The following is a 15,395-nucleotide window of genomic DNA, read 5'->3' on the forward strand; positions in this document are numbered from 1 at the left end:
TCCCCAGGCTGCTTCTCCAAGAGATGCTATCTCAAAGCTTCTCCTAACTGGACAGTCTAGAGACACCACTGGTCCTAATACCGCTGTGTTTATATCCTCACAATATCCACCATTCTGCCTTTTAAAGGTGTTATGTCATAGTTTGGACATAAGAGCATGGAGGTGGGGAGCCCCCCCACACAAAGAAAACATAAAACAAGCCATTTTGCACAAAGGATTCATTTGCATAAAAGTGCTAGACCAGTGCCCTACTTTACACTCTTAATTGAGCTACATAATTTTTCTGGGCCTCAATTTCTCCCCTTGTAGAATGAGGGACTTGAAAGGGCTGATCTCCGAATTCCTTTGCAAAGCTCAGAGCCTCAGATTCCTGGTTTCATCAAATATCTGGATTGCTTATCAACACCTGCTACTGCTCCTGTATGCCTGGTCCCTTTTTGTCACCTTTAACCATTTTTCTGGAAGTGAGAGCCCCTTACAGAGCAGGATAGTTACAGAGAATGGTGCCTAGATGCTACCTTCTGCAGGGCCCTCTGGCTCTGCACCCCTCGCCGCATCATCCCACCACCAGCAGATGAAAAGCTGCCTGGGGTGGAGACAGCCTGCAGAGCCACACAGTCTCACCCGGCGGGGAAGCGGGCTGGGTTTAAGAAGGGAACCACTTGGGCTTATCTCCAGTCTCACTTCCTTCCTTCACTCATGCTCACAGAAGAAACAAAGGTAAATGTTTCCGAAGGAAAGTTCTTGGCTCTGGCACTGGCTGTCTCTCTCCTCTCTCCCCTCCACCCCCCTTCTCTCTCTCTCTCTCTCTCTCTCTCTCTCTCTCTCTCTCTCTCTCTCTCTCTCTCACACACACACACACACACACACACACACACACACACACAGGCCTTTTCCGGAGAAGGGAAAGGGAATGCAAAACAACGAAGCCAACAAAGGACTTGGAACAGCCTGGGCAGGGACTCCAGCTAGTGCTGGGAAATGCCGTTTCTTCATGAGCCGCAGCTCCGCTTCCCCGGCAGGTGCTGCGGCCGCGGCCACCTGGCCCCGAGCAGAGGCTGCCGGAGCGCCTGGGCCTGTCTGAGCCCCAGGAACGAGGGGCCAGGCCGCGGGTCCAAGGTCCTGGTGGGGAGAGCTCCCCTGCGACGTGGCTCACGGGAAAGCAAGCCTTGGGGTCAGCAAACTGCCAGCCCCCATAAGTAGATCTAATTATGGCCGCTTACTTCAAAAGGAGGGTTTAACTCAAAGCAGATTTAGCAGGGCAGCTTCCAAAGGGCAGCAAGAGCCCCAAGCCTGACCTCTGCAAGAATCCCGCAGGCCTCCGTGCCCTGGAACGCAGCAGGCCAGTCACGGTGGACGCCTCCGCTCTCAGAGAAATTCGGAGATACCAACTTAAGTTACCAGAGTCCTAGTGGGTGTTTAATTTAACAAAACAAGTGTGTCAGGGTGTGCCCATAGTGACATACACAGTGGTGCAGTCAACTGATCCGGAAAAAAACATTGACAGTAAAAAATATACAACACTAAAGTATAACCTGTTGAGTCAAAAAATACTATTTCAAAACCTTAAAGTGGTTTGACATTTAAGTGAGAGGCAAAGGTCTTTAGTGGATTCTTATCTAAAACATGAAAATTTGGTGACATATCCTAGTTGTGCTGATCAAAGTATGAAAGGCATCTTAAGATAATTTTTTAAATTTTTACTTTGATTTAAAAAAACCTTCTGCATAGCACTTTGCTCAGACTATACGGTTGTTGTAGTTGTCTTAGTAGAATTAACTCCAAAAAAGGGATTGGAATTGTTCCTCTAGAGTTAGTTGATCAACATGAAGTTAGGAAATAAACACATCTGGGACAGACTCACTGTATAACTGATGTAAAAGTACTGTTTGAACTACAACACTCTCCATCCTGTGTTATCATTTCAGTTACTCGCACAGAACACAAAAGTTAGGAAAACAAAAAAGGAAGAAAAAGAAACAGCCTGGATAAGTACCGTCTTGCCATCGACACACTTCATTGAAACCAACTCTGTAAGTGAACTGGTGCTACTTCAGGCATTGAACTTGGGGGTGACATCGTAGGAAAGACAGATATATCTGGTTCTGAATGAAATAATTTACAAAGTGGTCAGAAAATATTTAATTCACACAAGTGTTCTTTAAAATTATTTGATTTCAGAGCTTTTAAAAAAAAAGTCACTATCAGACAAGTTGCTACTCTTTTACCTGACTGCTTTCTTGCACGGGACATGTAACTGGGGGTCTGTTGTAGGTATACATAATTTATGCTGCCCTTAGAACTTTGTTTGCAATATCTGTGCTTTACATTGGAAAGTTCACAGAATTTGAGGAGCAGGAGTTTATTCTCACTGTTTTGTTACTGAAAATGTCAAAGTAGACCATCTATTTATTCAAACATGAAACTAATACACCTGAGTGTACGGAGACAGGCTCAAAGAAACTGTCACCTGAGGCTATTGTACAGCCATTGTTCTCTTTTCCATTTTTGCCTCCCTAAGGGATGTGCCAAGTCCAATAATAAGTAAACGTCACCAATAATTTTTTAAATATTTAATCTCTGCTGCTTCATGTTTTCATTTTCTCTCTTATGATGATAGCTTTTCCTGGTAAGTAAACCAATCTGGGAAAACCAGGTCCCTTTTTGGTAGATAGTAAGTGGATAATAAAGCTGGGGCTGGTGAAGCTGTTCCTGAGTGGCTCTGAATTTGTAAGTCCTATACACAGAGCAGACACGCTTGGTCACTCAGGAGCATCAGGATTCACGTCACTGGTTTCAAGGGCTCTCAAATTCATATACTTAAGTATGGGAAAGAAAAGAGAATAAGCTAAAAAGAAGATGCTAAAAAAACCCGGGGTAGCATAGAGCTTGGCAATTTGGAGTCGGCTTCAAATGTGTCAATCCTGGCTGAGGAAAACCACCTACGAGGATAGATAAGCAAGGTTCATCACACTGAGGGGTTTGTTTTGTTTTGTTTCACATTGTTTTAAGAGTTTTCAACCCTTAGAAGGTTAAGCAGGTAGTTCTACTCATTAAGTAATCTATACATAACCAAATATTAAGATTTTCTATACTGGTATTAAGATAGGATTCATTTGTTAAGTTTAAAATGTTCCCTTCCTGATTAAGTGGATTTCAATCCCAAAGAGATCAAGTAGGTTATTTCAAATAGGACGCAATTAGTAGAGAGGATTTTCAAATGGAAGTGGTTCATTGATCAAGTTCAAATACAATCTTCCTGGGCTGGCTTCCAGCTTTACAGTGTATGGCTTTCAACAACCTAGTGGGGACGTGGAATCCTGCTCACATGCACCCTCCCGCAGATTCACATGCGAGTTCCAGGTAAAAGTCTGTCTCACTGTCTACGGTGAGAAACCATTCAGAAATGGAATTAGGCCGGGCACCTGTCTCGGTGTCTCTGGAACAGCCTGGTCCCTGGCAGGAGGGACGGAGCTGAGGGCTGCCGGCCCCCCGCTGTGCCCGGCGGCCTGCACATTACCTCTCCCGCTCCTGCTCCAGCAGGTTGGTGAAGTCGTCGCTCTTGTTCATGTAGTCGGTGTGTTTGTGCTTCTCGCTCTCCAGCTCGTACACCGTGCGCCTGTGGCACTTCTCGGCCAGCAGCAGTTGCTCTAGCATGCGCCGGTAGGTCTCCTTCTGTTTTTCCTCGAGTCTGTCCAGCTGCGTCAGCAAACATGGGAAAGAACTTACTATGTTACTTTATTTGTATTTGACTCTAAATAATTTGTTTACATTGGCCTAGTACCTTATTACCTGACGGGCGGAACATAGAGTCTGGTATTCCCTGTCGTTTCCCCCATTCCATCATTTTCTCTAGGCCACTCGGCTTTATAAACTAGTCAATAATAAGGCTACAGGAACTTCTGGCCTTCTGGCCCTTTTACTGTGAACATATGTATGGCTCCTAAACTTTCAGGAGGACAAACACTTTCACTGTTTTCATGAGATGGCACAAACCCTCTAATCAGAAAGAAAGAGGGTGACATCTCTGCTGATCTCAGAGAAAATAAGAGCTCAGCAGGTACATGTGCCAAACTTCTCCCCTGGGAGGTGATGATCGTCATCACAATCTTTTTTAAGGTTTGCATTTCTAGAAGGATACAAAGGACCTGCCATCGTCTTTTTTCAAGAGATGATAAATATAGGGAGGATTTTAGAACTTGTAGAAAGCACATATCTCAGACTAAAAGAGGCCTTACCAAATATTATTACAGGGCTTTTTGCCTATTTCTCTGGCCAGGCTATAAGATCTTAAGGGGTCATGCCTTAACCATCTTTTTAGTTCCTAGATCCCAGCACAGTGCCTGGAACAAAGTAAGTGTTCAGGAAATGTTTGTGAAATTGGATCAAATCTTACAATATTGATAGTTCCCTATCCTACTCTCCTTTTCAAACTCTATTACAGGGTTTCTCAACCTCAGCAATACTGACACTTTAGGCCAAATAATTCTTTATTTTGAGAGGTTATCCTGTGCATTGGAGAATATTTAGCAGCATTCCTGGCCTCTGCCCCCAAGAGGTCAGTGGTGTCACCACCAGTTGTGACAAAGCTATTCCCAGACATTGGCAAATGTACCCTACTGGGGAAAATTGCTGACCCTCCCCCAGTGGAGAACCACTACTCTAAATATGTTGAAGCACACATATTTAAAATTCATTCTCAATCCCACAACCAACTCCTTAAAACCCAAGGGTGTAGCTCCACAGGGCATCAGCATCAGAGATGTTCCTGCTGGGTTTTCCATGTTTGCCTTTCAGTCATAAGAAGGATCCAAGGTTCCCTCTTCAAATGCATATTTTTTATTGTGAATGGACCATTTCTGGGGCCCAAAGTAAAAGAGATACTGCCCCCATAATACTCAGTGCCTTCTGCCTAGATCTCCTAAAGGCAAGTGGCCAGACAGGCTGGTGAAGAAGCCCAGGTTAAATGGTGACTGACAATATCTGAGATCAACAGGGATTGGCAAATTGTACCTTTGTGGGTTCTGGTAAATTTCTGTCATCTTAAAGGGACAGTCTATAGAAGAGATTTTCTCATAGCTTCATATTACAACCTGTTCTCCCCCTAGAACTCTCTCATTCTTCTATAAATGTGATTTTCACCATATTTTCTAGAATTTGTCAAGCATTGCTGAAACATCTTCCTCCTCATCATCAGAAATGTGGAAGGAGCGACTCTGTCCCCTTTGTACCCTTATGATCATGTAGGACTCTCCATGCTTTTGAAAGAGCAGCTTCTGCCTAGTTCTTCACACCCTCCCCCACTCCTCACTAAGGAAAGAGAGTTTGAAGGTTGTATTTGGAATAGGGAACTGAAAATGAGCAGCTCAACCTTTTCATTTCTTGTTTTTTACTCTGGCTGCCACAAGATGCTGCATGATGTTCTATAGACCCAAACTCTCTCTCAAGTAGTTTCTCCAAAGTCTAGGAGGGAAAGTATAGAAAGCCTGGTGAGGTCATTTATTTACTTATACCAATCACAAAGCTAAATACTTGAAGTCATCTGCCAGACTTTTGCAGGAACTCTGGAGGGGGAGGTGGGAGCTTTATTAATTTGATAGTTGAATGAAATATCCAGATAGACAGACGTATTAAGGGCATCTGGAGAAAAAACAGCACATATTGATATTAAGTGTTCTGGGGCAGCCTGGACAGGAGGTGGGCCTTAGCTTTAATACGTTCTATCCATGCGGGTCTCTGAAGCAGCTACAGTCCTGGGGCTAGGGCACTGGAGTAGTTGCTGGGGTTTCTGTGGGCAATCTTCTCCCCACCTACACTAGCTCAGCTTGTCCCCCAGCACTGGTGACATAACCAGTAAGATCTATTGAGTAGCCTAGCTGGGCCTAATTTAGTATGGATATTTGAGTGAGCAGCAATTTTTTGGCTTGAGGTGTAGTATGGCTTCTAGAACACTTAAGAGCTAGACTACCTGCTCATGGTCCCAAGAGGCTAATGGAACAGGGATTTTTGCCTCATGAAGTTGCCCCTGGGTAATATGGACTTGATTGTTAAACTCAAAAGTTTTGGAGACCAAAAATCTGTAGATGGTGAGAGATAAATCTTTTCCCCTTCTAGCATTCTATTTCTCTCACAAAACAAGACTTCACCATTTTGTCAGTATTGGGAAAAGAAGCTCCTGTCCTTTTCTCTAGGACACTCCTCCCCAAGGGAAGAACAACTCTTCAGCTTGTTGAGTTGAGGAGACAAAGGAACCAAGAGTTATGCCCAGCTTAGCTAGTCCCAAAAAGACAACCCACAAGGTGGGTGTTTTCTGTTCTGCTCTTCTGTCCACAAGGCAGGAGCATTTGTGTGAGGTCTACCTTCTGATGATAGGTTAGAAACTCCTCTCTTTGTGTACTGTCTGTAAAACTCAGCGCACTGGAGGGAGTGGTTCTAGGTAAATGTGTGTACTCTGCAGACCTACCTCTCCTTTGAGGGTCATTCATTCCAAGCTCTAATTTGGGAGAAAAGAATTAGGAAGTTCAAATGATACCATTTATCTGAGCTGAGTTCTCCAATTCAGGTGATTATAATAATAACATAAAACTGATGTTTTGACCTCTATATGTCTTTTACTCCTCAAATCCCTCCAAGGGTGTGAGCAATTACCACCTTCAAATCCAAGTAAATACCAATGCTTATATTTGTTGAGTACCTGGCATGTATCAGACATGATGTGAAGAGCTTTACAGGCATTGCTTCACTTAATCCTCACAATTCTATTATAGGTACACTGTTGTTTCTCCCACTGTTGTTTTTCCTGACAGATCAGGAAATTGAGGCTTAAAGAGTTGAAATGACATGACCAAGGCCACACACAGCCAGCAACCATGGATCTCAAAAATGAAAGTGGAGCCAGCCTGTTGACTGCATCCTATCATGTAATCATCTCTTAGCATTTTAGGAAAAGATGAGAACAGAGCTTCAGTTTATCCTTGTTGCAGAAAATAGAAAATTATAAGACCATCAATCTGTTGTGAATACTGTCTAAAGCAGATCTTGTTTGAGATCTGTCAAACTGAGCTATGCAAAGACTTGACTAAGTTAAAAGTTAGATTATAATAAACTGCTTCAGACTTTAAATTTCTGTATTCTTTTTCACTTATGATACTAATTTCACATATATGGATTTTTTACATGAATCCTGAAGAGTCAATATGGCTAGATCCATCAACTGGTTCCCTAATTCAGCACCAAACTTTTACTACAATGTGAGAGTATTTTTAACATGTAGCATCATGGGTAATTAATAAATTGTTATTAATTACCTCATGGGTAATTAATAAATTGTTATTAATTACCCAAAAAGTTGTTATTACTCAATAAATTATAATTACTCAACAAATTGTGATTACTGAGTCAATAGTCCCTATTAGATCTCATTTCATCTTAAAGAATTGCCTTGGGCATTTCATTGGGATTTTGCCTTCACCACTGTATTTTAGCTACTCACATGAGATCATTTTAATTATCACAGAATTACTAAGATGCAAGATAACAAAGTACAGTGGCTTTGTCACCATAAGTATCAATAGTAAGATCAATTTGATTTTAGGTTACCAATTTGATAATAATCCTGACAGCTCAGTGCTGAAACCGATAAACCCTTCAAATTTTACACACATAAACTCTTAGAGAAATGCAAGATAACAGACTGCAAGAGCATGTAACTATCATAATCACATGAGAAATATATCCCAGGCTTTAAGTATACTCAAGGAAATGCTTCTAAAATTCTTATCATTGAAATGTATCCACAATAATTCATGAGCTATTTAATTACAGCTTAATTCTATGTTAGTGTATCATAAAAATCTTGCCTTTGAAAAAAAATGTTAAAGCATGTAAAATGCAAGGATGTGAAGCTGTCACTCTGAGGTTCCCTTCGGAGGGGAGTGCTGGTGTCATGTCTTTACCTCTGAAATTGGTTTCTCATAGACATCTTCTCCTATGGATTTCTCCTGGGCTAGGATGGCGTCCCGGTGCAGGACCCGCAGCACTTTCTCCGGCTCCGCAGACCCGTAGTGAGCCTCTAGGACCTCGGGCTTGGTTTTCTCTGTCTTCAGCATGTGGATCACATCTTCCCTGGCCTATGATAGAAAGTGCAGCAGAGTCAGATGGTTGGCAACATAAATCACAGGCTAGGCTCACGAAATCAGCACGGAGCTTGCTGAATACATCCCCCACCTCTTCAGGGTGATTGGCAAATTCGCTGGGTCTTCTGTTCTTAATTTTTACCGAAAGCAGATTGGCAAGCAGATACTCTGCTTCAGGTTGCTAGGAAGCAGGCAGGCAGCAAAGGATTTGTGCTAATATTAACTACATAAAAATTGCTTTTTCTAAGTAGCAATGATTCTAAGAGGGGGTAGGACTGATCCTGGGACACTTACCCCCTTTCAGTGCAGATAAGGTCAGTGACAATTTAAAGTTTTCTAGTTTTCCATATATGCGCAGTGTAGTGTTCAAATCTGGTTTAAAATAAAACCCTGCTCTTCCCATTCTAGTTATAAATCCATGTGTAATTAACAGAAACAGCCTGTACTAGTGTTTCCCATCAAGTGATTTATTTCTCACAGAAACACATGGTTGGGAATTCACATGTTGCTAGACTGGGCTTTTCATGCTAATGTATTCACACTGAAGGTGAAATTTAACCCCTTTAACATGCAGACTGCAAATCAGATGAGTCAGGTTGGTGGCATCAGAGTTGTTCTTTTGCTTTCTTAGCAAAACTTTAGCATCTTGTTGAAGTTCTTGAGAAAACCACATAATTATAGGTTTTATATCATATTGACTATGGTCCCCATCACATAATGCAAATACATCTGGATGTACTTTCTACTGGTTAGTAGTGATTATCTCTCTAGTTATAATAAAGCTGACATTTGCTAAATGTACACCCATCTGGTCATACACTTGTTTTTCTAGTAATGGTGATAAGTATAAAGTATACTGACTTTGTTTTAACTTATACTAAAGAATAAACTGGTTGGCAACAGTGTTCAGTCTGTGACAATGGAATAGAGTTTCTCCCTGTGCTGTTAACTATGGGTTTGAAATGGTAAACCTGGCTTATTATCATGGTGTTCTAAACGTGGGAGCTAACTAGTTAGCCCTGAGATAGCACCATTATAAAGTTGGTCTTTCTTAAGGTTTCTCACTTTTATTGCTAATTCATAGTCTCCAAAATAATCTAATTCCAGATGGCTAAAGACTAATTTATTACAGAAACGTCAATGGACTGGAATTTGCAGATTTTCCCATGTTGTTTCTGCCACATATAACGCGCTCGTTTCAAGACAAAAATGGAAAATGTTAATTTTGAAGAACCTAGTGGTTTGGAATTAGTGAGAAAGTTAAAGTCAGAAATAGTTCAATGGAAAGGCAATGTGTCTCCACGTAGTGTGAAAGGACATAAACACAGATGCGGTGTCAGACGAGGCTGTGCAGTGTCTTTGTACAAGTAAGAAAAGGTGCCAGGAGATATAGCCCAGAGTCAGAGTGTAGCTGGCTCATGAGCAAAGGGTGGGCTGTATTCCATCCCCTATTTATCGCCTCTGCCAGGCTCCTTTGTGCAAGGCATAACCCCATATCTACATATGGTGGCCCTGTACTGAGGGAGCCTCAGGTATGTTTATTGTTATTGGTCTTCAGGCAGGAAGTGCTCCTATGTTTATCGCACAGGTGAATCTATATAGCATCTTCTAAAATAATAGTTCTCAAACCTGACTGCAGTGGAATCACCTGGGGAACTTTAAAAAATTCCAATGCCTAGGCCATCCAATTACATTCAAATCTTTAAAAGAAGGAGCTAAGCATTGGTGCTTTTTAAAGCTCTTCAAGTGATTCCAGAGTTAAGAGTATTGTCCCACACTAATCAGTTTAGAGACCTACCAACCATACTGAGTACAAATTCTTGGTATTATCTAATCTAAACTTCCCATTTCAGTTCATTTCCCATCTTTGAGCATATTTCCTTTTACTGTTCTTAGAAAGGTGTCACCACCTTACTCCTCACACCCGAGGCCAACCTTTTGCTTTGGCCAAAGTCGAAGGAAAACAAGTTGTCTTAAAATAAAAAAAGGGGAAGGGAAGGGAAGGGAAGGGAAGGGAAGGGAAGGGAAGGGAAGGGAAGGGAAGGGAAGGGAAGGGAAGGGAAGGGAAGGGAAGGGAAGGGAAGGGAAGGGAAGGGAAGGGAAGGGAAGGGAACATAAGAACTGTGAATTTATGGAATGACAGAAAGGAAAATTTGGAATCTCATTTGGAAGTGTAAAAAATGGTGACATTGGAAGATGGGTGACCTAGAAGTCTCAATAACAAACGACTGTCTCTTTTCCATCTTCAAATCAGATGAAGTGGGTTACAGGGCTGAGTGAAAAAGGTGAAGGGATTAAGAAGTGCAAGTTGGCAGTTACAAAATAGTCAAGGGGATGTAAAGTACAGCACAGGAAATTTAGTCAATAATATTGTAGTAACTATGTATAGTGTCAGATGAGTACTAGACCTATTGGGGGATCATTTCATAAGTTATATAAATGTTTAACCAGTATGCTGTACACCCGAAACTAATATAAAATTGAATGTCAACTGTAATTGAAAATATTTTAAGAATATATTAATTAGATGAAGTAAAAGCTGTATTCTAAAGCTCACATTTTAATGTGTGAAATACAAAGGCTTGTAGGGCAGACACAGAATGTACTGTCTTTTGCATAATAAAATGAGATTTGGATTCATCATGAAATGTAAATATTTCAAGTTTTCTGCTCTCCTGCTCTCTAAAACAGATTACAGTAGATGTCTAAGAAAGAAACAAAATAAAAACAGAATTCAAAATATTCAGGAAAATAATTATTACTGAAGCTTAGAAAATAGACTCAATCATATATATACTCGGGTAATTTAGGGGGGGAGAAACAGAAAGACCAAAAGGCAATTGCTTAAAAGATGGACACTAAAATATTATATTGAGACTAGGGCTTCTCTCTCTCTCTCTCTTGCTTATATGTATTTTCTAAATTTTCTACAGTGAACATGAAATCAATTTTATAGAGAGAAACAAAGTTTTACTTTATAAAGAAAGGAGAAATGCTTCATCATTCCTATTTCATATAAATGAAACAGAGGTAAATAATGCAATAGAAAGTTCTCTCTTTTTGAGGTACCAAATGCTGAGAAAGCTGCCTTCACTCTAGTTATAGACAAGCCTATGAGAGTGTCTCTGGGGTTTAGCACAAAGAAGAATGTAAAGCCAAACTTACCCAAATGCTTATTCTATACTCTGTCTTTGACATTGTCTTGATTCCTTTTATAATTATTTCAAACACAGCAGTAATGCCTCAGATAAAACAGTCACTGACCTGGGTAAGTGTCCTGAAAACATTGCTGTGTAAAGATCATGGGTTTTCCCACCTAATATTGATTCTGATTAGTCATATCCTGACTAGACAGCTGGAGAAATCACAGCAGAACTATTTCCATATGGCATTTCCACAAATGACATCTCTGAAAAAATGTTTATCTCTAATTGTGCATTGAAGTAATTAGAGAATGACTCTCAAATGTAAATCAAATAATCTTGAGTGCATAAAGTATACTGCTAGTTAGCATAAACATACATGATCTGAGCATAGAGGAAATTAAATAAAGCTATCAGACAAATAAAAATTTGAATTAACATGGAAATAATATTTACAGCATGGAATAATAAAGTGAGCCCAGCTTTGAGGAAACTCAGAATTTGTTTCCAATCCCAGCTGTGCGTGTGATTTGAACAAGTTGCTAACATTGCTTTGACCTAATTTTATTGTCTGTGAAATAGGATTATAATAACTTTCTTATTCAATTGTTGTTAGGATAAAATAAAATATCAATATATAAAATACCTAGTATAGAACTTGGCCCACAATAGGTGCCAAGTCAACAGTAACAATTTAGTTTCTATTAGGTCCCCATCATTAGAAGCCTTTTTGCTGCCTGGGGCAAAAAGAAATTTTATAAGATATATTTTTCCCTAACAAAATATAATGTTTAAGACTGATATAGTTTTAATAATGTAGACATTTCACAATTTGCCCTTAACATTTTTTCAAAAAGGAATTTTTAAGTCAGAACACCCTCTTTCCAAAAGCTATTTACTCTCCCTGACTCAGTTTCTTTGTCTATAATGTATGGACACCAACCCCTCTATATCACAGGGACAAAGCAAAGCTCTAACAAGATAATGTAAATAATGAACTTTTAAAACTGTAAATAGGTAGCTATTTCAGTTTAAAAGTTTAAGCCATTTAGTTTAAAAATATGTAAATGTTGTTGGTATTTATCTTCTTGACCAAATCTTCCTATTCTATTTGAAGAAAACAGCTTCTTTCTTTTCAACTGATGTGAAACACCTATTTCTTCTCTCCCTAAAAATGTGCTTATGCTTGGTTTATGCTTGGACTGTATTGTGATATGCTACTGCTACATATACTTCATATTTCATTCTTAGTTTAACAACCGTAGACACTAATTACCAAAGAAAAAGATGCTATGGTGGTGTAACACTGTGCGTTATATTTAGAACCACATTATTCACCATGAACTTACTAAAGCTTTTTAATTGTGATAATAATAATAACAATGGAAGGAAAATAAGTGTTGCTATAAATTACTGCTAATTAAAATAGTTTAATATAGTAAATCAATCATTAATATTGTGGTACCTATTTAATCAATAGGCTAATAAAGATGACTGGACCTCCAGTCAAGATGGCAGCAAAGGTAAAAACAGTACTGGAGTCCTCCCACAACCACATCAAAATTACAACTAAACTACAGAACAACCATCATTCAGAACCGCCTGAAATCTGACTGAATGAAAGTCCTACAACTAGGGAATTAAAGAAGCAGCTACATCAAGACTGGTAGGAGGGGTGGAGACACAGAACAGGCTGGTCCCACACCCAGTGTGGCAGATAAAAACTGGGAGGGATATCTCTGCTGTGGAGATCCTCCAAGGAGTGAGGGATCCCAGCTCCCACACCAGGCCTCCCAGCACAAGATTCTAGTCCTTTCTGGCTATAAAAACCAGCAAGCAGCCCTGGCCATATAGCTCAGTTGGTTAGAGCATTGTCCCAATATGCAAAGGTTGTGAGGTTCAATCCCTGGTCAGGGCACATAAAAGAATCAATAAATTAATGCATCAATAAGTGGAACAACAAATCAATGTTTCTCTCTCTCTCTCTCTCTCAAAAATCAATAAAGTAAAATAAAATTTTTAAAAACCAGCAAGGATTATGGCTGAGGGAGATGGAGGGCTGCTGAAGTCCCAGGCAGTTCCTCCTAAAGGGCCCACACATGGACTTACTCTAACTCACTTTGTCTGAGATCCAATTTGGGGGCAGCAGCTTGACAGGAACCAAGGACATATGGGGAGGAACTGAATTGTCTGGCATCAGGGTGAGAGGTGGGGGGAGCAGCTTTCTGTCAGACAAAAGTGCTAGAAGAGGCCACTGCTTCTTTTCTGAGGCCCACCCTCATACATACAGAGTCAGCATGAAGCACCAAATCTGAGTCTCCATCAGTCTGGCTCTTATTGTTCGCCCCACCCTGGTGATACCATGAGACCGAATACCACCCAACATGTGGGCCCACCCAAGCCATTTCCAGTAGCTTTTCCACACAAATGTCCTCTCTCACCTCATATTTCAGACTTTCCTAAAATATCGCAAACAAGCAGCAGCCGGCCCCTGTGCATCTCTTGCTAAGTGACCCCAGGCTTGGCACTAGTGGCATCTGGCCTTGGTTCACAGTATGACCTCTCCTGGGCACCTCCAAGCCCAGCACAAGTAGCAGCCATCTACAGAACTCTCTGTAGCTTGTGTCGGGTGGCCCTAGGCAGGGCACAGGTGGTGGGTGACCTTGCACCTCTTGCGAGGCCCCAGAGCTAGGGCACCTGGTGGACAGCTTCAGACCATGCCAGATTATAATCCTACCACCTCCACAAGTTATACGCTCAAGGAGTGGACTCTCTGAACACCAAAGTCTCACTGAAGCAAGTCCTGCTCTGTAGGGTTGGCTCTTGCACAGCAGCTCCTCCACTATTCCTTCCCAGTGATTCCAACAGCAATAAAGTCTCAACTACAACAGGACAGTGCACAGAACCCACACAAGGGTGAGGGCATGCACCTGGAGAACCCAGCTCCAGCGACTAGGGAGGCTGGGTCACTGGGCCCTACAGGACACCTACTGTGCAAGGCCACTCTCCCAAGTCCAGGAGATATAGCAATACATTGAAACAAACATAGGGGAACAGCAAAAATGCAGAGACAAAAAAACAGGTACCAAATGAAAGAACAGGAGAAATTTCCAGGAAAAAAACTAAATGAAATGGAGGCAAGCAAACTAACAGATACAGAGTTCAAGACAATGGTTATAAGGATGCTCAAGAAACTCAGTGAGAAGTGCAACAGCATGAAAAATGACATGGAAGCCATAAAGAAGAACTAGTCAGAAATGAAGGTTACACTAAAATGAAGAATAATTCACAGGGAATCAACAGTACAGTGGATGAAGCCTAGAATCAAAACAACATCTGGAATACAAAGAAGCAAAAAAACACCCAATCAAGACAGCAAAAAGAAAAAGAATCCAAAAAAGTGAAGATAGTCTAAGGAGCCCCTGGGACAAGTTTACAACAACATTCTCATCATGGGGATACAGAAGGAGAAGAGAGGGAGCAAGAAATTGAAAACCTATTTGAAAAAATAGTGCCAGAAAACTTCCATTACCTGGTGAAGTAAATAGACACACAAGTCCAGGAAGGCCAGAGCCTCAAACAAGACAAACCCAAAGAGGCCCACACCAAGCCACATAGTAAATAAAATGCCAAAGGTTAAAGACAAAGAGAGAATCTTAAAAGTAGCAAGAGAAAAGCAGTTAGTTAAGGAAGCTTCCATAAGACTGTCGGCTGATTTCTCAGTAGAAACTTTGCAGACCAGAGGGATTGGCAAGAAATATTTAAAGTGATGAAAAATAAGGACCTACAACCAAGATTACTCTACCCAGCAAAGCTTCCACTTAGAATCAAAGGACATATAAAGAGCTTCCCAGACAAGGAAAAGCTAAAGGAGTTCATCACTATCAAACCAATATTACATGAAATGTTAAAGGGTCTTCTTTAAGAAGAAGAAAATATATATATAAAAAATATGAACAATAAAATGGCAATAAATACATATCTATCAACAAATGAATCTTAAAAAACAAACAAAAAACACACAAAAATAAACAAAGAAACAGTACAGAAACAGACTCATAGATACAGAGAGTATTTTGATGGTTGCCGGATGGAAGGGGTGTTGGGGAATGAGTGA

The 15,395-nt window shown here is 40.7% G+C and overlaps 1 protein-coding gene across 4 annotated transcripts in view; it reads right to left on the bottom strand.

Annotated features, from left to right (window-relative positions):
- The window catches only part of FILIP1 (filamin A interacting protein 1), a 178,417-nt gene that overhangs the window by 56,539 nt on the left and 106,483 nt on the right, over nucleotides 1-15,395 (bottom strand). For all 4 annotated transcript variants that reach the window (XM_081141309.1, XM_081141308.1, XM_081141310.1 and 1 more), the window contains 2 exons: nucleotides 7,956-8,129; nucleotides 3,521-3,699 (listed from right to left, as the gene is read on the bottom strand). In XM_081141309.1, coding sequence (XP_080997435.1) covers nucleotides 3,521-3,699; nucleotides 7,956-8,129 — 353 coding nt within the window. The remainder of the gene's footprint in view (nucleotides 1-3,520; nucleotides 3,700-7,955; nucleotides 8,130-15,395) is intronic.

Source organism: Miniopterus schreibersii, assembly GCF_964146895.1.
Source record: "Miniopterus schreibersii genome assembly, chromosome: 6".
Lineage (NCBI taxonomy): Eukaryota > Metazoa > Chordata > Mammalia > Chiroptera > Miniopteridae > Miniopterus > Miniopterus schreibersii.